We start from the raw sequence: 22747 nt of genomic DNA on the forward strand, positions 1-22747 counted from the left end.
ACACTTTATTTTAAAAGTTCACATTCCACTTCACCATAAAAAGATAGCGATTGCTACTCGGTGAATCATGGCGAAAAAAACCTTCAAATGTATTCGCCATCTGGTCATTGAATAGGGTGATTCACCGTTTTAGTCAAAAATTCGCCAAACAGCACAAATTCGCCATAAAAACATGGCGAATCAGGCTCATTGAATACCGCCCATTGAGTCTCCTTAATCTTCCCCATTTACACTCACTGAGCAGGACTTTTATTGTATTCTCCTAAACAAAAAAAAATCATCCTTCTACCCTCCATATACACAACTAAAGGTTAGTAACACCCCTCATTCAATAAACACATACAACGCCAAGAATGCATACCTTGGACAGTCAATGTGTCACACTGTGTGTGGCCAAAACAACATAATAGAGAGTCTCATACAACGCCAAGAATGCATACCTTGGACAGTCAATGTGTCACACTGTGTGTGGCCAAAACAACATGATAGAGAGTCTGTCTCGTTTTTGCATGTCTGTATAGGCACACTAAAAAAAAAAGCTCCTCTGATGAAGAGGAGGTGGAGCAGAAGGGACTGAGAACACTTTGCTGTGCTGTGTAACAGGATAGCAGCACAGCCAGCATGAATGGAGACATTTCCAGAGTGTCTGAATAATCCCAAGCAGCAAGGGTCTCCTGTGTTATTCTAATGGTAGGGACTAAACACTGCATATCAAGACCGTCTATTTTGGAAAAGCTCTGTCCCAGTCGATAAGAACCTTAGGCGGTACTTATGTACTAACTGGGCTGCCGATTTTGAAATCGGGTCCATCGCATCGCATCGGACCATATAGCATGCGATGCGATGGACCCGATTTTTCCATAGGATTCAATGTTAAAATGGACTGAGTCCATTTTAACATGGAATTCAATGGGAAAAGGGGTCCTTTTCATACCCCTACTATCCAAGTGGGCATGGAGTTGGATATAAACCTGTGGCGAGCGTAGCAAGCCATCGAGCCCCGCGAGGGGACACGGAATACCGTCCCCTCGCCACGCTTCGGGCTCGGTGGCTCGCTACAGGTTTATATCCAACTCCATGCCCACTTGGATAGTAGGGGTATGAAAAGGACCCCTTTTTCCCACTGAATTCCATGTTAAAATGGACTCAGTCCATTTTAACATTGAATCCTATGGAAAAATCGGGTCATCGCATGCGATATGGTCGTATGCGATGCGATATCGCATCTGATTGTATGCCTTAAGTTAAGGCATACAATCAAAAAATCGGCAGCCCAGATAATACATAAGTACCCCTTAGGCTTACCTATTGTTTCCGCTTCTAACACAAACTTCAAGAACTGAGTGTTTACTTGCCCAATTTATCCTACCTTTTGGCTGTTGTCATTGTTACAAGGTAATCAACATATTACACTTCACTGGTTAGTGGTTTTAAAGTTATCCCTGATCATTGTATAAAAAGATGTAAAAAAAAACACATTGAGCCATTTGTAAATATTTTATTTTTTGAACTAGAAAAAAATGTTTGACAAAATAACTGAAGTAACAGAACATTGTAAAAAAAACAAACAAGAAAAAAGACACAAATATTAGAATACACCGAATTGCAATATAGAGGTAGGGAAAAAAAAAAAAGTATCGTACAAAAATACTGACATCTAAAGCACTAGTGGATATCCTGTTATCAATACCACTTCCCCCTACTGAGAATGTATTTCAAAAAAGTTGGTTCGTCAGCTGCCATAGGTATTAAATAGTAAATGTTCTGCCATAAAACAGCTCAGGTTATCTAAATGGCTATACATTTACAGTATAGTTCTTTTAAGAAACAATTTAAAAAAAAAATCAGAAATAGTTTGTCAGTCCAAAAAATTCTGCCTATAAATTTCAGCAAAAGCAACCAACATCACATTTTTTTTTAAAGACCTAGAGATGTTTTTAATAAAGTGGCCATGTCAAGAGGAATGTTTCCTTCATCTCCTAAAAAAAAAAGGGAGAAAAAAAATATGTTATTTCACCAGGGTACACCACCAAAAATAAAAAAAAAAGACCTATAGTCTCATTTTAGGAAAATATAAGAAACGGAACCAAACAAGGAAACATTCATATAAAGATTTATTGCTGTACAAAAATATATTTATTTCTACACACATGTACCTCCTGAGACGAGGTGATGGATGGAGACACCTTTTACGGTTGCAATTCAATTGGATTTTCCATTTAAGGATTTTGGATGATTTTACCAAATCCACACAGATCCGGCCGAGAAATTGGCCCAAATCGGATGTGTTTGAGACCTTATCCGACCTGATGCACGGTTCCGTGTGCAACCGGTCCGACCTGACAGATTGAACCTTCTGCAGGTTCAATCTGTCGCATCGGACCCATCAAAGGCATATTGCAAGTGATTTTTAGCACCCACAATGTGTTGGTCTGATCCGTAGGTGTGTGACAGCGGTGAAGCACTGCTGTCACACACCTATGGGCAGCAGCAGGGTCCGGGCAGTGGGGTTCCGGGTGTCGTGGGTCGGGCAGCAGGGTCCCTGTGGCACTAGGAGGTAAGTCAGTGTCAGTGCAGTGGCTGGGAACTAAGCAGCACTTTTTTCTGGGTGGTGGCACAGGAAGAGCTGCTGAATTTGGAAATACTGGCCTGACGGCCCGTCTTTTCTAAATGTTTTCAAATTCACCAGCGCTTCCCACGCCGCCACCCGGCAAAAAGCCCTACTTAGTTCCCAGCCGCCACACGGAACTGCAGACTTACTGCCAAGCACCACAGGGACCCCGCTGTATGCCCTGCATGGACCCCACCAGCTCCCCGGGGAGATACATGCAATAAATTGCATGCGATTTATTGCATGTATAATTTGGCCAAATCGTAACAAGGCTCCCGGGGAGCTCTCAAGGGCAAACTGGCCCGACTTGTCCTTAGGACAAGTCAGACTAGTGCATGGGGGCCTTTAGACTTTATGGTATGAAAGTACTAAAGCTTCTAAAATTAAAGAGGTCATGTTGCGCATAGCATATCAGGTTTGATCCATCAATTTCTAGAATGCAATAGAGAAATGATTGACATAAGGTTAATTTTTAGAAGCTTTAGTAAATGTATCTTTATGTCTCTTTGCGGTGTTAATTCTGTGTTCTACACCAATATCGTGAATTGCCCTGTTTAATTTGCAATTTCTTGTCTAGCACATTGCAGGCAACCATTTTTTTTCCATAGCAGAGCAATGGGGATTGCTCTGCTATAAAATAATCATCACTCTTCTATACACTATACTATTATCAATGCATTTAAGCTTGCAGCCCATATCACTGCAAGGCCCACTGTAACAACCAGACTCTTATGAAGAGGACATGCAGTGAAATGGGAGCCCCTTGGTGATGGGCTACAAGCTTAAATGCATTTATAAATTCATGATATATATATACTGTTTCTTATATAGCGCAGCAGATTCCGTTGCACTTTACAATTGTTTACAGTGATAAAACAAACTGGGTAACAGACAGACAGACTTGGAGGTAATATATATATATATATATATATATAAATACACACACACACACACACACACATATACACACACACACACACACACACACACAGGGCAGCAGAGCATGTGCTGGGTTGAGAAAAGATGCTACAGACCGGTAATGGCGGCCCCACTGGGCCGCTCCATCGTGCCTGCGTAATTAGTACCCCCCTCCCTTGGCATCACTGTATATACACACACAAAAAGTGTATAAACTACTTGTTACCTGTTTCAGGGGGGGGGGGAATGTAATATTTCAATTGCCAGTTCTGCTTTTCTACCCAGAACAAATGCAAACCTGGTGAATGATTATTACTACTGAATAGACCTACCTGTATCTGTTGTTGTCATATCTTGTTCTAGTCGCAATTTTTGTTGACTGATCTTTAGCATGGACTCCTCAATTGTATCTTTGCCAATTAACCTAATAACATTAACTTCCCTAAAAAAAGAAAAACACAAAACAGCATTTGTCTTTAGTCATTTTCATACAGTTATTTTAATATGTATGCTATTCTCTTATTGCTAGCAACATGCCCATCTATGGTGACAAAAAAACAGTCACTTATTGTATTACACACATTACTATATTCAAAAACAATGGGAAACCATGAGAAATGATGTGATAACATTTTTTTTGAGTATTTTCCACTTTTGAGAATATACCTTCTATAATAATAGAAAGGTAAAGCATGCAGTTTTCTATTTCTGAAGTGTTAGGGCTTATTCACACTTTGTCCACTTCTAAATACTTTTACAAGCAGGTTGGACATGATGTGTTGATTGTGTATAGAACACTTGGAAAATCCAAGGTCATCTACAATAATTGGATGCTATGGTCACCAGACCTGCTGGATACCAACAGGACACAGACTCCTCAAAAGTCTATTCTCAGCGTGTTAGGGCAGCTTAAGTCTGCTGTACAAGATGGGTCATATTCGGGAGATCATTTTAGTAAATCTTAATAGTTTCAGAAACCACACAAAATTTCAACCATTTCTCAACATAATGAGCCTATGGACATTGTTTAATTTGAATATATTAACGTTTCACATATGTCAACAAAACAACTTGACCACTAAAATAAAAAAAAAAAAAAAAATCGGTGGAGTCACTTATTATGGCATCCAGATGAAAAGTCAACAATGTCTAGATAGACAATAGGTTGAATAGCACAAGGTCGATATTGATAAAAGGTCACCGGTTGGCCCATGAAAAGGTTGATATGAGTTTTTCACATTTTTTTTTAATTTTTTTTGGAGCTTTTCATAGTTAACCATGCACATGTACTCTGATTGTGAACTGTAAAGTAACCAGGCCCGAAGCATAGCTACACGGTACACTAATTGGGGCTGTGTGCTCAGGTGTTGACATTGACACCAAATAAACCCATGTAGACCTTGGTCAATGCCACCTTTAGTATGCCTACTTTTTGCCTGTCAATCCTATGATCCATACCCCTTACTGTATATAACAAATACATTTTCTGCAGCTTAATGCATTGTGAATTCTAAGCATGTCATTAAATAACAGTGACTTATAGAAGAGTAATTTAGGACCTATAAAGAAATGCAATGGAAGCACCGCACTGTTTCTTTAAAACACTTGTGCCATGGATTCATGCACATTCACCAATATGTATATAATATTTGTTTAATAAACAAAAGTCAATACGAAAAGAGATATAATAAAAATACTTGGTGGCCACCAGTTGATTAATAACAGCAGCAATGATCACACATATATTTCCTTCATATAATATAAGACAAAATATCCAACAATATATTATAGTAACTTATTATCAAAGAATGATACTATGTCCAATAATTACTTATTTTATAGATGCATCTTATGTGCACAAATGACAGTCAACTAAATGCCTAAGTAGTATTTGATGGTGTATTTACTTGCCAATATACTGGATAGACGCAGAGTTTTCAAAATGGTGCCGTTGGTATCTGTTGTGGTGCTGGGACTCGACACCCAAAGCAAGGGTCCAGATTGACGGCGCTGGCTGAATGTGAATGGGCAGATGTGCTGGATTTCAGGGCAGCATATTACCGTGTGGCGCAATGTAATTCCACAGGCGTGCTGGGCACAGCGTCTCTAACCCGCTGTGTCACAACCCATGGCATGCCACACAGGGCTTGGATGATGGAAACTTGGCCACAGAAGGGTGCTGCTGATAGATTAGGTGCGGGGATGTGTCTCACCCGCAGTGTGTCATTCCCCCCCTTTGCTCCACGTGCAGGCAGATGGACTTCGCTCTAAACGGCTGATGAATGCAGGTGTGAGTGATGGCAGTGATCCGTGTTTCACCGTTAGTGTGGCGGTTGGCTGTCAGAGTATGCACAAAGGCTAGTTGGTATCTAGTGGCATCAAATAAAGCTGCACAGTGTCCATATACTGATACACTTATGCGTTTCGCTCATAGGAGCTTTTCCAGAGAGTGAAAAACAATACAATCTGCAGCCTTCATATACCGCATCTGTAATGGGATTCCATTTACTATTGGTCAGACATAAGTTTAATTCAGGTGTGATCTAGTTCAACTACTTACACCAGGGGTGGGGAACTGTTTGCCATACTTGTTTAGTTTCACGGCGGCAGCGCAAGGACGCTGAAGCTATGAATATTGGCAGCTTGCCAAACTGCCTTAAGCCACGCTATCAGCATAGCGACTGTTGAATTCTGGCAGCTTGTCAGCTGCTTAGTTGTTTAGTTTCAGGGCGACAGCGCATGCTGCCTTACTTCTGTAACGTACGGTTTCAGCGTGCTACGCTGACTCCTCCTGTGAAGTGAGCGCCTCTCACACAGCGCTTGTGCCTGCATGATATCCTCTCTGTGGAGAGGGCATCATGAGGGCGCTGGCAGAGAGGCGCTCCATCTTTGTGATACGTAGGAGCGTCTCAGACGCTCCAGCAGCAACGCAATGATATCCTCCTGCCTCTGACCTCTGAGTAGCTATTGCTCAGATGTATGATGTGGCAGGTTTGAATGTGTTCCTGAAACACCCCCACCATCCACACCACCCTGAAACGTGGTGAGCGCAGCGCGACGTTACGCGTCCTACCAAACTTTTCATCCCTGCACCATCCAAGTCGGCGTGGAGTTGATCTTATATAGTGTGGCGAGCGCAGCGAGCCCAAAGCGTGGCGAGCACAGCGAGGGGACGTGGATAACTTCACATGTATTCCGCATCCGCTTGCCACGCTTCGGGCTCGACACACTATATAAAATCTACTCCACTCCGGCGTGGATGGTGGGGGTATGAAAAGGTGGGTAGGACGCGTAATGCCGCCGCTCGCCACGCTTCGGGATGGTGTGGATAGTGGTGGTATGAAATGGAGGCATTTGCTTGTATGTAACATGGAGCACTGGCAAATGGTTACAACAAAGAGTGGTGTTTATACCCTTCACCAGCGCGTACCTTATGGAGTTATAAACTGGGGTGTTCTTCAGCACCCCTAGATTGACAAATGGTTACAAAAAGAGTGGTGTTTATACCCTTCACCAGCGCGTACCTTATAACCAGACACCAGCAGCTGCTTTTGCGCAGAACTGAGTTAAAAACCCAACCTTTCCTATATAAGAGCACTGGCAAATGCCTCCTTCATTGTGCATGATACGCAATTGCGTCCGTACCCGCTTTTTATACAGGAGAGGCACGCGCTGCTCAGACGCAGAAGTCTCATTGCTGGAGCATCTGAGACGCTCCTACATATCACAAAGTTGGAGCGCCTCTCCGCCGGCGCCCGCATGATCCCCTCTCCACAGGAGAGAGGATATCATGCGGCACAAGCGCTGTGTGAGAGGCGCTCACTTCACAGGAGGTTAGGAGTAGCAGCGCTGGGCTGCCTTGGAGGAGTTAGCGTAGCACGCTGATAAGGTACATGACAGAAGTAAGGCGTCACGCGCTGCCGCCCTGAAACTAAACAACTAAGCAGCTGGCAAGCTGCCAAACTGCCTCCAGCTACGCTGATAGCGTAGCTGGAGGCAGTTTGGCACGCTGCCAATATTCATAGATTCAGCGTCCTCGTGCTGCCACAGTGAAACTAAACAAGTACCCGTTTTTCGGTCCAAGGGCCATTTGTAATGTGATTAAATCTTTCGGGGGCCATATGTACAATAGGCAGTGGCACTTACACATTTCCTGCTGCACATGTCCCGCGCATTTCCTGCTGCACATGCTCTTACTGCCACTGATTAAGACAGTTCTCGCAAGATCTCCCGACATCTCACGAGAACACACCCTTCCTTGAATCCCAGACAAGCCACCGGGCGGGTCAGTCACACTGGCTACGGGGGCCGTTTATGGCCTGCTGGCCGGAGGCTCCCTATCCCTGACTTACACAGACTTGCACTTTTCACAGTAAAACATGGATCACGGACATCACTGACACCTGCATTCATCAGCCACTGGGAAATAAGTTAATCTGCCTGCACGTCGAGCGAAAGAGGAGAACTACACAATGCGGAAGAGACACATCCTAGCACCTAATCTACCAGCAGCACCCGCCTGTATTTAAGTTACCATCATCCAAGCCCCGTGTGGTGTGCTACAGGTTGTGACACAGCGGATAAGAGCCGTCAAGCCCAGCATGCCTGTGGAAATACATTGCACCACACGGCAGCTGTGATATGCTACCCTGACCCCCGGCACATCTGCCCATTCACATTCCGCCAGCTCTGTCAATCCGGACCCCTGCCTTTGGGTTTCCGAGTCCTGTCACCAAAACAGATACCAGCGGCCAGGAGCGTAGGGAGGGTGGAGCACAAGCTCCAGGCGCCGAAAGATCACAGGGCGCCGGAGTGTGCCTGGCTGAGCTCGCCCCTCCCTGCTGTGCCTGGCTGAGCTGCCCTGTTCGACGCTATTTTCAATGAAGTCTCCCACTGGACCGTTAACCAATAGGCGCTTGTGGTCCAGCAGCCAATCAGAAGCAGCATTGGTGGCTTCTGGACTGCGAGTGCCTATTGACTAGCGGTCCAGCGGGAGACTTGATAGAAAATGGCGACAGGGGGAAGGCAGCAAACCATGCCCTTGCTCCAGGCACCTACCTGAACCACTGCCAGCGGCACCATTTTAAAAACTCTGCATTTATCCAGTATATTGTAAGTAAATAAAGCATCAAATACTTCTTAGGCATTTAGTGGACTGTCATTTGCGCGCATAAGATGCATCTATAAAATAAGTAACTATTGGACATAGGATCATTCTTTGTTAAGAAGTGAACATGATATATTGTTGCATATTGCTTATTTTGTGTTATCTTTTATAATATTATATGAATCATTGCTATTGTTATTAATCAACTGGTGTCCACCCAGTATTTTTATTCTCTTCTCATATTGTCTTTTGTTTATTAAACAAATATTATATAAATATTGGTGCATGTGCATTAATCCATGGCACAGTATAAGTGTTTTAACCCCTTCCCGACATTTGACGTACATTTACGTCATGGTCGGGAAGTACTTCCCGACACATGGCATAAATGTACGTCATGGGTTAAAACTGTCACCGCGTCTATAGACGCGGTGACAGTTTGGAGATGTCTGCTGTCCCTGACAGCAGACATCCCCCCTCGCCGCCCGGGGGGGGCAGGGATGCCCCCCCCGGTCGGCGATCGCTGTGATTGGCTGTTCAAATGTGAACAGCCAATCACAGCTATTTCTGTGTTACCGGCGGCTATGCCGCTCGGTAACACAGAAAACGGTGGTGATCGGTACAGCACCGATCACCACCGATCCGCGGACACCCCCTCCCTCCCACCCGGCAGCACTGTGTGCTTACCCGGCACCCGGCAGCCGCTCTCCTCCCTCTGTATGCGCCGCAGCGCTGCCTCCCCCCTCCCTCCCTCCCCCCGCCAGCAGCAGCAGCAGCACTAGGGAAAAAAATGAAATGAAATGAAATGATTATATATATATATATATATATATATATATATATATATATATATATATATATATATATATATGTGTGTATATACACACACACACATATATATATATATGTGTGTGTGTATGTGTGTATACACACACACACATATATATATATATGTGTGTATATACACACATATATATATATATATATATATATATATGTGTGTACATATACATATACATATATATATATATATATATATATATATATATATATATATATATATATATATATATATATATACAGATAGATATTCCCGACCGAAGACGTATATATACGTCATGGTCGGGAGGTACTTCCCGACCGAAGACGTATATATACGTCATGGTTTTAAACTGTCACCGCGTCCATAGACGCGGTGACAGTTTGGAGATGTCTGCTGTCCCTGAGCCCCGGTCGGCGATCGCTGCGATTGGCTGTTCAAATGTGAACAGCCAATTGCAGCGTTTTCTGTGTTACCGGCGGCTAAGCCGCTCGGTAACACAGTGATCGGTGGTGATCGGTGCTGTTAAGTACAGCACCGATCACCACCGATCGCCAGCCCCCCCATCCCACCCGGCAGCCCCCCCTCCCTCCCACCCACCCGGCTGCCGCAGCGCCAGCACCCCTCCCAACCCCCCACCAGCCGCAGCGCCAGCCCCCCTCCCAAAGCTGTGGACCAAAATGGGGTCACTTGTGGGGGGGTTCCACTGTATTGGTGCTTCGGGGGTCTTGCTAATGCGACATAGCACCCACCATTCATTCCACCACCAAAAATCACTCCTTCCCTTCTGAGTCCTGCCATGCACCCAACTGGTATTTTTTGGTCACATGTGAGGCATTGCCGTACTCGGGAGAAATTGGGGCACAGATTTTGGGGTGCTTTGTATCCTTCATTCCTTGTGAAAATGAAAAATTTTGAGCCAGAACTGCATTTTTCTGTAAAAAATTACATTTTTTTACACAAAAATGCAGATCTGGCTCAAAATTTTTCATTTTCACAAGGAATGAAGGATACAAAGCACCCCAAAATCTGTGCCCCAATTTCTCCCGAGTACGGCAATGCCTCACATGTGACCAAAAAATACCAGTTGGGTGCATGGCAGGACTCAGAAGGGAAGGAGTGATTTTTGGATTTTGCAGCACAGATTTTGGTGGAATGAATGGTGGGTGCTATGTTGCACCAATACAGTGGAACCCCCCCACAAGTCACCCCATTTTGCAAACTACACCCTTCAGGGAATTTATCTAGGGGTATAGTGTACATTTCAAACCCCCAGGGGTTTCACCAATTTTGATACAACTGAGCTGTGAAAATGAAAAATTAATTTTTTTTATTTTCACTGCCCAGTTGTACCACAATTGGTGAAACCCCTGGGGGTTTGAAATGTACACTATACCCCTAGATGAATTCCCTGAAGGGTGTAGTTTGCAAAATGGGGTGACTTGTGGGGGGGTTCCACTGTATTGGTGCAACATAGCACCCACCATTCATTCCACCAAAATCTGTGCTGCAAAATCCAAAAATCACTCCTTCCCTTCTGAGTCCTGCCATGCACCCAACTGGTATTTTTTGGTCACATGTGAGGCATTGCCGTACTCGGGAGAAATTGGGGCACAGATTTTGGGGTGCTTTGTATCCTTCATTCCTTGTGAAAATGAAAAATTTTGAGCCAGAACTGCATTTTTCTGTAAAAAATTACATTTTTTTACACAAAAATGCAGATCTGGCTCAAAATTTTTCATTTTCACAAGGAATGAAGGATACAAAGCACCCCAAAATCTGTGCCCCAATTTCTCCCGAGTACGGCAATGCCTCACATGTGACCAAAAAATACCAGTTGGGTGCATGGCAGGACTCAGAAGGGAAGGAGTGATTTTTGGATTTTGCAGCACAGATTTTGGTGGAATGAATGGTGGGTGCTATGTTGCACCAATACAGTGGAACCCCCCCACAAGTCACCCCATTTTGCAAACTACACCCTTCAGGGAATTCATCAAGGGGTATAGTGTACATTTCAAACCCCCAGGGGTTTCACCAATTTTGATACAACTGAGCTGTGAAAATGAAAAATTATTTTTTTTTATTTTCACTGCCCAGTTGTACCACAATTGGTGAAACCCCTGGGGGTTTGAAATGTACACTATACCCCTAGATGAATTCCCTGAAGGGTGTAGTTTGCAAAATGGGGTCACTTGTGGGGGGGTTCCTAACTTTTAGCATCTTATGGTGCCTAGAAACCTACATGGTGCCTAAAAAATAATCTCATAAAAAGGAGGCTCCAAAATCAAGTAGGTGCTCCTTCTATTATGAAGCCTGTGGTTTGGTCACCGTGCACACTAGGGCCACATATAGGATATTTTTGAAAACAAAAGAATTGGGGGAATCAATTTTTAGTCACATTTCTCTAGTAAAATCTACTGTATTCGTTAGAAAAATGTATTAAAATTGAAACTCTGCAAAAAAAATGAAATTTTGAAATTTCACCTACACTTTGTTTTAATTCCTGTGAAACACCTAAAGGGTTAACAAACTTCCAAAATGCTGTTTTGAATACTGTGAGGGGTGCAGTTTTTGAAATGGCATCATTTATGGGGGTGTCTCACATACAAGTCCCTCAAAGTCACATCAGAACTGAACTGGTCCCTAAAAAAATCAGTGTTTGAAATTTTCTTGAAAATTTGAGAATTTGCTATTCATATTGTAAGCCTCCTAGTGTCCAAAAAAATTAAAAGGAAGTTGAAATAATGATGGAAACATAAAGTAGACATATGGTCTATGTTAGTTATTAACTATTTTGAGTGGTATGATTATTTGTCTCACAAGCAGAAAATTTAACATTTTGAAAATCGCTAAATTTTCCATTTTTTCACGACATTTTGGTATTTTTCACAAAAAAACACAGACTGTATCGACCCAAATTTACCACTAATTTGAAGTACAATGTGTCACGAAAAAACAATCTCAAAATCACTGGGATAAGTAAAAGCAAAAAAAAGTTATCCCCACTTAAGTGAGACATGTCAGATTTGAAAAAAATGGCTCTGTCAGGAACGCAAAAACTAGCTCTGTCAGGAAGGGGTTAAAGAAACAGCATGGTGCTATCATTGCATTTCTTTATACTTTATTTGCTCTGCTTTGCTCCCCTAGCGTTACAAGACTGAGTTAAAATCATTGGGCGTGAAGACACCAAAATGCCGGAAGCCCGCATCTATATTGAATTTAATTCTTTATACCAATACATTTCTTTTTTATTTATTTATATTATTTTTTAAATAAGCACCAGAGTATTTTTTGCTCAATTTTTTTGTCTGTAATTTACGACATATTTCATAAACAGAAAGACTGCTGTTCCCACTATAAAACTTACTACATCTTCTGTATCATGAAACAGTTAGGATATTGCCCAACCTCTTACTAAAGCCACTATTTATTCAATCCTGTTTACTCATATAGAGCAAATATTTAAGTTTTTAAGAGACTGATGTGATAAGCCAAAACTAAACTGACCATTTTTTAAGCAAATATATTGAATTCACTACAGAAATAATATTAGCTTTAAACTAAATTTATTTGCAAATAATTGGTTACAAATTAGTAGGGAGTACTTTAAATACAGAGGATTTTATTATATTGTAAAACCTTTATGGCATTATTGAAAACCCTTATATTAGATGATCATGGTTAAGATACCCATTATCTAGGAATGTGAAACTGATCTATTTTCATAGTTTTATTTTAAACTGAAACACAACAAATGGCATCCAGACATTAGGGGAGGGGGCTGGGGCTGAGATGCAGACTACAATTCTAAACATAATAAGTGCTACCTGTTCATTAATAGGTCCTAATTTAAAATTACATAGAAATAAAGAAACTCTTACTTGGTCTGTCCCACCCTGTGGCATCGATCTTCCGCCTGTTTGTCATTGTAAGGATTGCAATCTATGTCATGAATGATTACAATATTTGCTGAAGTAAGATTAATACCAAGTCCACCCGCTTTTGTAGATAGAAGAAATATGAATATATCCATTTCAGAATTGAATTGATCTATAAGGTGTATTCTAAGAGAAAAAAAAACATCAAGTGAATCAACTACAAGTTACAAATTGCAAAGGTACAATCAATACTGAAGTTCAATAACTTTACAGAAGTCCTTAGCATTGCTACTACTTGAGGCTTTTCACCATGAACCATTTGGTGCTGGCCTCTCCTCACATGGGTGGCAGGGTGTTGAGTTTTCTACAGAAAAGGTGAAAGGAACATTCTTTTCTCATAAACCAAGGTTGTTTGCCTTTTCACAGTTGTGTGCTAGCAATATGCAAACACCACATGACATACATGATCTACTGCATCCCTTGGAACACTGGGGGTTATTGCGGTCTATGAGAAAATTACTAGCCCATGTATGCAGTGTCGTAGCTAGAAATTTTTCTCCACCTGCCCAAAAAAAATTCCAGAGCGCCCCAAGAAGGGGTGAGGCGATGGACTACGGGCGCCGTAGTTACAGATGCACGGGTCAGGGACCCGCTCACTCAATATGCACTGCACTTGGTCCCCGCTCATTAGATATGTAGAGGGCGGGACCAGCTCAGGGCTCACTGCTGCCTGGGTCACCTGTCAGTTCAGCCAGCGGCGCCCACCACAGACCCTGCTGGCGCTGCTCCCCCAAGCCACCGCAGGGTCTGCCACATATGTAGCTACGCCACTGTATGTATGCATCTTTATATTTGTTGCTGGGTAAAGAACTGGCTGCAGGACTGAACAGAGGGTGGTTGTAAATGGAGCTTATTCAAGCTGGATACAAGTACAGAGGGGTGTACTGCAGGGTTCGGTGCTGGTGCCTCTTCTATTTAACACATTCATTAATGATAAAGAGAATGGAATACTTAGCAGTGTATACATCTTTGCAGATGACACAAAACCGTGTGATTAGAATGGTCGAGGGTGTCTCCAAGTAAAAATATGCATCTTCGGCGACATAACCAGGGTATAAATTATAAACCAAACGGGATAGATTTGGGCAAATCAGAATTTGAAAAGGACCTAAGAGTCCAAAGCAACAAAAAACTTGGGTGCAGTGCTTAGTGTCAGAGCGGCCACTAAGGCCAACAGGATACTAGCTTGTATAAAAAAGGGGCGATAATGTAATTCTACCACTCTATAAGGCACTGGTTAGACCACATCATCGGATGTCAGCTGCCCGCCCTGTTCCTGTCCACGATGCAAGCATATCTATAGTGTACCTTCCAAATCAGTCGATGGTCGACGACCATCGAATTATGTGGGTGTCGCTCCATAGGCTGGGAATGGATGTTTTGATAAAAGTAGGGGGGCGCGGCGTTTAGTCCACATGCAACACTGCAAAATTTGCAGCGTTGATTGTGGACCAAAATAACCGCTAAAATAAGGTTGAACAAACATTTACTGGAAGAAAAACATCCAGGGGTACAACCCATAATTAGTATTTAACCCAAAGCTACAATAGGCAAATTATATTACAGGAGGTATCACAGCTAGGCCATATACCTGGGTTAGATCTGCAAAGACGGTTGAACTTGATGGACAGATGTCTTTTTTCAACCTCAACTACTATATTACTATGTATTTTACTGTAGACCGCTCAATGTGACTAATTCTGCTTAAAACAGAAGATATATATATATTCTTGGAGGATCCGCACTCACAGCCAGCCAAGGTCATCAATTGGGGTGCTTAACTAGAGTGACAATCAATGTGTCCCAATAATATTCTGTGTGTGGGATAATTAATCCACGAAAAGCACTCACCAGTAAAAACATCAATCTTTTAATTTCGTACTTGCTTGTAATAATACATAGATCTTACTTCAAGGATCCTCAGATCCTGTAGGTCGACGTTTCGGCCACTAGAGGGCCTTTTTCAAGACAGCTTCAAATACTCACAACTGCACAGTTCGTACTTGAAATCCTTGAACTGTGCACTTGTGAGTATTTGAAGCTGTCTTGAAAAAGGCCCTCTAGTGGCCGAAATGTCGACCTACAGGATCTGAGGATCCTTGAAGTAAGATCTATGTATTATTACAAGCAAGTACGAAATTAAAAGATTGATGTTTTTACTGGTGAGTGCTTTTCGTGGATTAATTATCCCACACACAGAATATATATATATATATATATATATATATATATATATATATATATATATATATGCTATAAAAGATGAAGTGAGGTCAGTGATGAAGATTCTTTTTAGAGCAGTCACATGTGAACTGCACTTACCATACGAGGACGCTCATTTATTCCAATGTGACATTTATATTTTATTAGTCCTTGAATTTATGTATCCAAGAATAGATTTATTTTCTTACAACCCAAAATTCTTGACTTGCCAATGATTCCAAAGAATAAAGCCAGCATATACATAAAGGATTTAGCTTTACTCTGCATCAGGGGTTCTCAAACTCAGTCCTCAAGACCCCACACAGTTCACCCGGCAGGTGCACAGGTGCATTCATTACTCATTGACATATTTTAAAAGATCCACAGGTTAAGCTAATTATTTAACTTGTGATTCTGTGAGGAGACCTGGAAAACATGCACTGTGTGGGGTCCTGAGGACAGAGTTTGAGAACCTGTGCTCTACATTTTAGAAAAGAATTCTATATACATAGTTAACTGGTTATCCAGGGGGTTAAAGTCTGTCCACAGTGACTGTGCTAAGCAAGTATTTTGACGGTACTTGTGTATTATCACGGCGCCCAGTTTTGCTATGTACGGCACCGTAGGGAAATCGCATGTGATTTTGCGGGTCATGGGATGCGATGAGATTTTTTTAGTGTCATTTATTCACTGCTCTGTCAGCCCTGGGCCATCGCATGTCCCGCAAAATCACATGCGATCGCATGCAATTTTATAGGGTGTGCGATGCCATTACATTAGCTATACAATAATATGATTGTATGTCCCCCAAATAGGTTTAACGCACCCCCCCCCCCACTATACACACGAGGGGCGGCGGAACGCAACCTTTTCATTCCCCCACTATCCACGTCGGCGTGGAGTTGATTTTATATAGTGTGACGAGCCAAAGGGATTACTTTACATGTATTCCGCGTCTCCTCGCGGAGATTACTTTACATGTATTCCGCGTCCCCTCGCTGCGCTGGCCACACTTTATAGAATCAACTCCACGCCGACGTGGCTAGTGGGGGAATGAAAAGGTCAAAAGGACGCATTCCGCTGCGCTCGCCACGCTTCGGCAATTTTAAATGTATATTGAAATGAAAGCAATTTAACATGGTTGGCCACACAACATTATGGCATGTAACAAAACAAGGCAGGTGCAACATAAACCAATATAGTCTACTGTAATATTGCATAATTTATACACACCTATCTGATATTTGAGTCTTCCCATCTAATCGGACATATCTATACTGGTGGTGCTTCAGAAAAACTTCTAATATATCCAACATCATCGTGAATTGGCTAAATAGTACAACTCGGTCACCCTACAGCAATCAAAACAGCAAGCATGAAAAAACAACATTACTGTAAGACATGTATAATGCGATAAACAGGTGCATTGGTTAGAGTTCTCTGATGTTCCAGAACACTTAAAAATTCAGTCTTTATTATTCAAGATACAGAGGCCCTCATCACATTCTACACACTACAGTCTGAATTGTTAATAAATATTACAGCACTGTACCATAAAAGATGCTCTTAAGTCCAAACTATAAGATGTATCAAACAGTTGTTCCAATTGTACTAAATCCCAGTATATTGTATCCAATTGTTTCATCTGTACAGTAGGTGTGGTTGCAGATATACACCAATTGATTTCCCCATTTCATTGATTCCATTTCCTCATCTCATGCGCAGTACATCATATGGGAAGATGCAATAAATGATGGGTAAGAACAACAGATTGGGTGTATGCGCTATATGATGGTCCTACTTATCGGCATAAGGATGAACTATTGGATGACAGATCTAGTAGTGTGTGCTCAGCCTTATTGGGACAAAAAAGATACCAACCATTTCTACTGTAGTTATTTAAAATATATATGTATCATTTATAAATATTGCCATTAAAATTTAAATAAAACTATTGCCAAATATATTGGTCAAATCCACTGACCAGATTGCCCACTTAGGCTTTATACGTTAATATTCAAAATTCAAACATTTACAAATCTAAACAATATTTTTTTAACACTACTGCAGTGAAAACGCACATGAAGAGTTCTGCATAGTTTGATATTTATTTATTTTTGTTCATGGAACTGTGTTGATGCAAAACTGGCTTAAGTGGCATAACAGGATATGCCGTACCTGTCTGCTATCTGTTGGGATGTCCCCCAGGGGGACAATGTATCCAATCTAGTGGAGCTGGGTACCAGATTGCAGATCAAGCAATATTTTGTTCTAGCACTACTTACTATTAGTAGTAGTACTGTTTACACCAGTGGTAGCCAACTCCAGTCCTCGAGAGCTACCAACAGTTCACATTTTTTAGACAAACTAGCTGCTGCAAAGGTGCACTCATTACTCACTGACACATTTTAAAAGATCCACAGGTGGATCTAATTACGTCACTGGTGATTCTGTGAGGAGATCTGGAGAACATAAACTGTTGATTGCTCTCGAGGACTGGATTTGGCTACCCCAGGTTTACACCATTACAAAAATAGTCTCAGTATATTAGGAAAAAAAAGTAATACTTTAAAAAATCCTAAATTTTGTCTTTTATGGGTGAAGAAATTAAACAGGGGATTATGTGAAATACAAAACGGTGCTTGGATAAGTAAAATTTAGGTCAGTCATTTTAAATACTTTTGTGTACAGCAAAAAAGATTCAAGAAAGCTGTACTCCGTATGGCCAATTAATCTGTGGTCATGGCCTGCCATTGGCAAGTGTCACATAAAAACAAGAAATATATTTTAAAGGTTAGCAAAGCCCATTATTTATTTGCACTGAAAAATACCTTCTGTTTAATATCAGACAACATCTGGTCCAACATTTCAAATTTCCCAGAGTCTAGCATCAGCTCCTTTTCAAGTTTAAAGTGAGAGAGGCTTGAAAATTCAGAGCAGAGTCTGTGCAGTTCAAAATCTGTCATAACCTCCATGTCCTCGAAGATTAGATCGGGATTAGCTTCACGATGAGTTGGTTCCTATACAAATATTAATTTTAAAAAAAAGGAAACAAATACAACAAAAATATATAAAATGTATCAACCCCCAGAGCTTATATACAGCTCTTTATTTGGTCATATATTAAAAGTAAGGAAAAAAAATAATTCAAACACTACATCATATAACAGAAAGTAAAAAAACCTTAAGTAAATCTTAGCGAATCTGTAAATATAGAGCAATTTGCTGGCACTTGCTAAGCAATTTGACTACTTACACTGACTTATCTAGCAGGCGATAGCGATGTGCGGGATCGCGCATCACCATTGCTTGGGGCATACAAGCAGAGCGATCTGTACTTACTTTCTAAAGGGGCCTACACACGGGGAGATGCTGAAGCGGTGTGAGTGATGTCAGATTGCTCAAAACGATTCAGCAAGATCGCTCAGCACACAGCGATATATCAAGCCCAGTCTTCTCCAGTAAGAACACTGTCCCTGACACTGGCTATTACAGATTTATCCAGCATGGTGGATATTAACCCCCCGGTGATAGCGCCACGCATCGATATGTCCGCTACACATGAAGCGATGTAGGGGCATATTCTAAGCGATTTAGTGAGATTGCTTAGAAAATGCCATCAATTAACCCCGTGTGTAACCCCATAAGAGATACAGATTGCTTAGAAAAGAGCACAAAATTGCTGTGGTGTCACCGTGCTGCCATCTGTCCACCCCCTTCGTCCTTTCCCTCCGTCCTCCTGTGTCCAGGGCACCCTCTCTCCGGGAGCCAGGGATGGAAGCTCTGGTGGATCGGAACTCGCATGCGTGCGACCATTCCCGGCCTGACCGGAAGCAACAATAGATCAACAAGATACTGTAAATACAGGTAGAGTCCCGTATTCAGAGATCTCTTATCCGATATATTCCGAAAACTGTGGTTTTTCAAGAATATTGTGGGTCCCCCCCCCCCACGTCACCGGCGTGCCTGCGAACTTGCACAATGCACCCCTGGGACCGCTGAAGAGGACCTGAAGGCCGTCGTGAACGCTGAGGGACCAAAAAATTTGAAAATCATTGAAAATTAATGAATGAATAGAAATAGCATGCCCCTTCACAGAAAAAAAAATCAGTTTTTTTGACATCATAAAAAACAAAAATCAAAACCATTCCAGTTCACCTAAAAAAGATGACTAATGCGAAATGGTGAAACATGGCGAAAATCACTGGAGAAAGCAGTTCTCCATTTGAGCATTGAATACACTCTTGGCGAATTTGAGTAAATACCCCATTGAAAACCACCGGCGAATTGCGGCGAATCGCACACGGCGAATCAACAGATATTCGCTGTTCATTTTCAGCGAATTGTCTCCATTGAATAGGGCGAATTGTTTTTTAAGAGAAAAAATTTGCTGTTACCCCAGCGAATTGCCAGATTCGCTGTAAAATACGGCGAATCTGAGGCATTGGAAACGGGCCAGAGTGTTTTAGTACTATAATACACACAAATCACCTACCTGGGAAAGTAAAAATTATGCCCCAGCAGTTAATTTGGCACCATCCTGACTTTTGGCTCAGTCAAATATATTTTATTAGCAAATATGACCTCAAAGTATGTAAACTTGCTGTACTGCCTGAAAGTATCTCATTTTATGTAGGAAAACCCCAGCTTTTATGGCTCTGTTGTGTAGTAAGTGCCATTCACTGTAGCTGACTCCTCTATGCTTATAGTGCAGCAAGAGGTCTCATTTCCCCTCAAAAGGGTGTGTATAGTAAAAATGTACATGAAAAAAGAATACTGAAGGTATAAGAAAGTACAAATAGTTTATTAGAAAAAAACTTCCAAGAGCAATAAAACCTTTCTTGTTGACCAATAACACCAATTAATATGTAGGTCCATGCAAGAACAATGTTCTCATCTACTGCACTCATGGCTGAACTACAGCAGACATTTTGAAAAATAAAAATCAAGTTGATTACCTTGAGCATCAGCTTGGACATGCTCCTCAGTTTTTCTGCAGTATAGTACTGCCTGTGTAATAAGGGGTGATTGGCCATTTTTCTTAAGTGCATCATTACATTGCATAGTTCAGAATTTTTCTCTACAATAAAGCAGAATTACACTTTATTTCCATTTCATGTTAAAAGTATGCAAAAACAATACTACAAACTAACAAAGCATCTTGGTGAACATTCCATTTTACCTTTTCCCTCAATTGATCTCTTCAGTCTAGACATTAGATTATCATATAGCTGTTGCTGATTCTTGGACATAGGGCAAAACTTTATGTGATCTTTTTTAGGCGGCAGCTGCTTTAGGACCTGTGACAAAATGAAATGTAAGGGACGTGAATGAAACATACAATTCTTATTAAAGCTGTAACTAGAGCAACTACAACGATCTGGGCTACTACGAGCTGAAACGAGAGGAAATTCCAACTCCACAGAAAATGTAATGAATTACGGTCATCAAAGTAACATTTTATACATGATACTATGAAGCTATGCTTCCCGATATTGAAAACTAGGATAAGCTTTCATGTTATAGGAATTTATATTGCATATTTTATAGCAAGAATTATGTATTACCTCACTTTTTACTCTTCTGAGAATGAAAGGCTTCATGATTAATTTGGCATGATTGATTCTTTCCTTTTCAAAAGTACTTTGCTCATCAGTAGTTTTCTAAAAGAATGGATGATAACAGATTATCAGGCAATGTCATGTTGAATACCTATACTGCCACCTGCAGGCTTGCAGAACAACTTACAAGGTTTAGCTCTGGGTGACAAGTTTATGTAACATTCTAATGGTGGTATTGCATCCAAGATCTGCCTCTGCCCTATATGACTGATGCTTTACTTAAGTTTTACAGTACATATGTCTTACTTACACCATAAAGCATCTCTGGCCAACAACTACCCATGACCTATCACTATGAGGATCAGTAGGAAACCAAGAAAATCGGCATTTATAGCCTAAGTAGCATTATAAAACAGCTGACATTCAGTAATGCCAAGTTATATATATATATAAAAAAAATGCTCCTGTCTAATCCCTTTATTTATTTGGACTCAAAAGAAAGATGACATACTGTAATCTGCTAAATGAGTATATTCCTTGGCCTCTTCATTACGAACCAACTAAAAGTGTTAGCACAGTGGCTGTACAATATATAGCAGTATATTTCACTAGATGGCGCTGAGGTCAAAAATAATAAAGCTAATCACTCTCAGATAACTCTGGTAGGGTGCAGACATAACCCTGCCATGTCTTAAGCCCTCATACACTGGTCCGACTTGTGCCTCAGACAAGTCGGACCTGATTTCCCTTCAATTTCCATGGCAGCTCCCCGGGAGCGCGTCTATGCGATTTGGCACTTTGTGCGATTTATTACATGTGATAAATCGCATGAAATTTGGCCACTTTTCAATCAATTTCTTGAGCTGGTTCAGCAGAATGGGATAAAAATAGGCAAAATCGAACAAGTGTATAGGGGCCCTTACGGAGTATAGCAGCAGTAGGCACAGATTAACCCCTTGAGTGGTGGGTTTTGCTGGGGCAGGACAAACCTACCAGAGCAGGTTTGTCCTGCTCAAGCAAAACCCACCATAGATCATATGAAGCTGGCGCGCCCCCCCCCACCTTAGCCCAGGCGTTAGTACGCCGGAGCTCCCCTGCCGTCTGTCAGTAATCAGACAGGCGGCAGGCTCAGGGATGTTTTGCGGCGGCTCGGGAGGACTCAGGTACCTGACCTCTCCCGAGTCCCCCCGAGCCACTCCGAACATCCCCGAGCCTGCCGCCTATGTCACTACTGTATAGCGATTGGCGGTGGGGGAGCTCCGGCGTATGATCGCCGGGTACGTCGGAGCAGAGGGACCAACAGGAGGGGTGGGGGGGGTGACCCCTAAAGGTAGTGTGCCAGTGGTGCTCCGATGAAGGCACCACTGCCGAGCACCTACTACATAGTGGTATGCCCGGAAATTTTCCGGGACAGCCCACTGCGGCAGCGCAGCTGAGCCCAGAAAATTTCCGCCACATAGATTTAACTCAAGTGGTTAATGCAATGCAAAATGATTCTGTTGCAGGATGCAAAGTTAATTAAACCATGACCAAATTGACAGTAGTCACGGCTACAGATATATTAAATGGATTATGGATGTAGCAAGTCAG

The 22747-nt window shown here is 41.9% G+C and overlaps 1 protein-coding gene across 1 annotated transcript in view; it reads right to left on the bottom strand.

Annotated features, from left to right (window-relative positions):
• Positions 1–1482: 1482 nt before the first annotated feature.
• SMARCAD1 (SNF2 related chromatin remodeling ATPase with DExD box 1) overlaps positions 1483–22747 on the bottom strand; it is a 114563-nt gene continuing 93298 nt past the window's right edge. The window contains exons 17-24 of the mRNA XM_083179101.1: positions 21164–21259; positions 20779–20896; positions 20555–20676; positions 18428–18616; positions 16830–16948; positions 13338–13520; positions 3862–3971; positions 1483–1979 (exon numbers count right to left, since the gene is read on the bottom strand). Coding sequence (XP_083035227.1) covers positions 1918–1979; positions 3862–3971; positions 13338–13520; positions 16830–16948; positions 18428–18616; positions 20555–20676; positions 20779–20896; positions 21164–21259 — 999 coding nt within the window. The 3' untranslated portion in view covers positions 1483–1917. The remainder of the gene's footprint in view (positions 1980–3861; positions 3972–13337; positions 13521–16829; positions 16949–18427; positions 18617–20554; positions 20677–20778; positions 20897–21163; positions 21260–22747) is intronic.

Source organism: Crinia signifera, chromosome 1 (assembly GCF_055691185.1).
Source record: "Crinia signifera chromosome 1, ASM5569118v1, whole genome shotgun sequence".
In the NCBI taxonomy this organism is placed as follows: domain Eukaryota; kingdom Metazoa; phylum Chordata; class Amphibia; order Anura; family Myobatrachidae; genus Crinia; species Crinia signifera.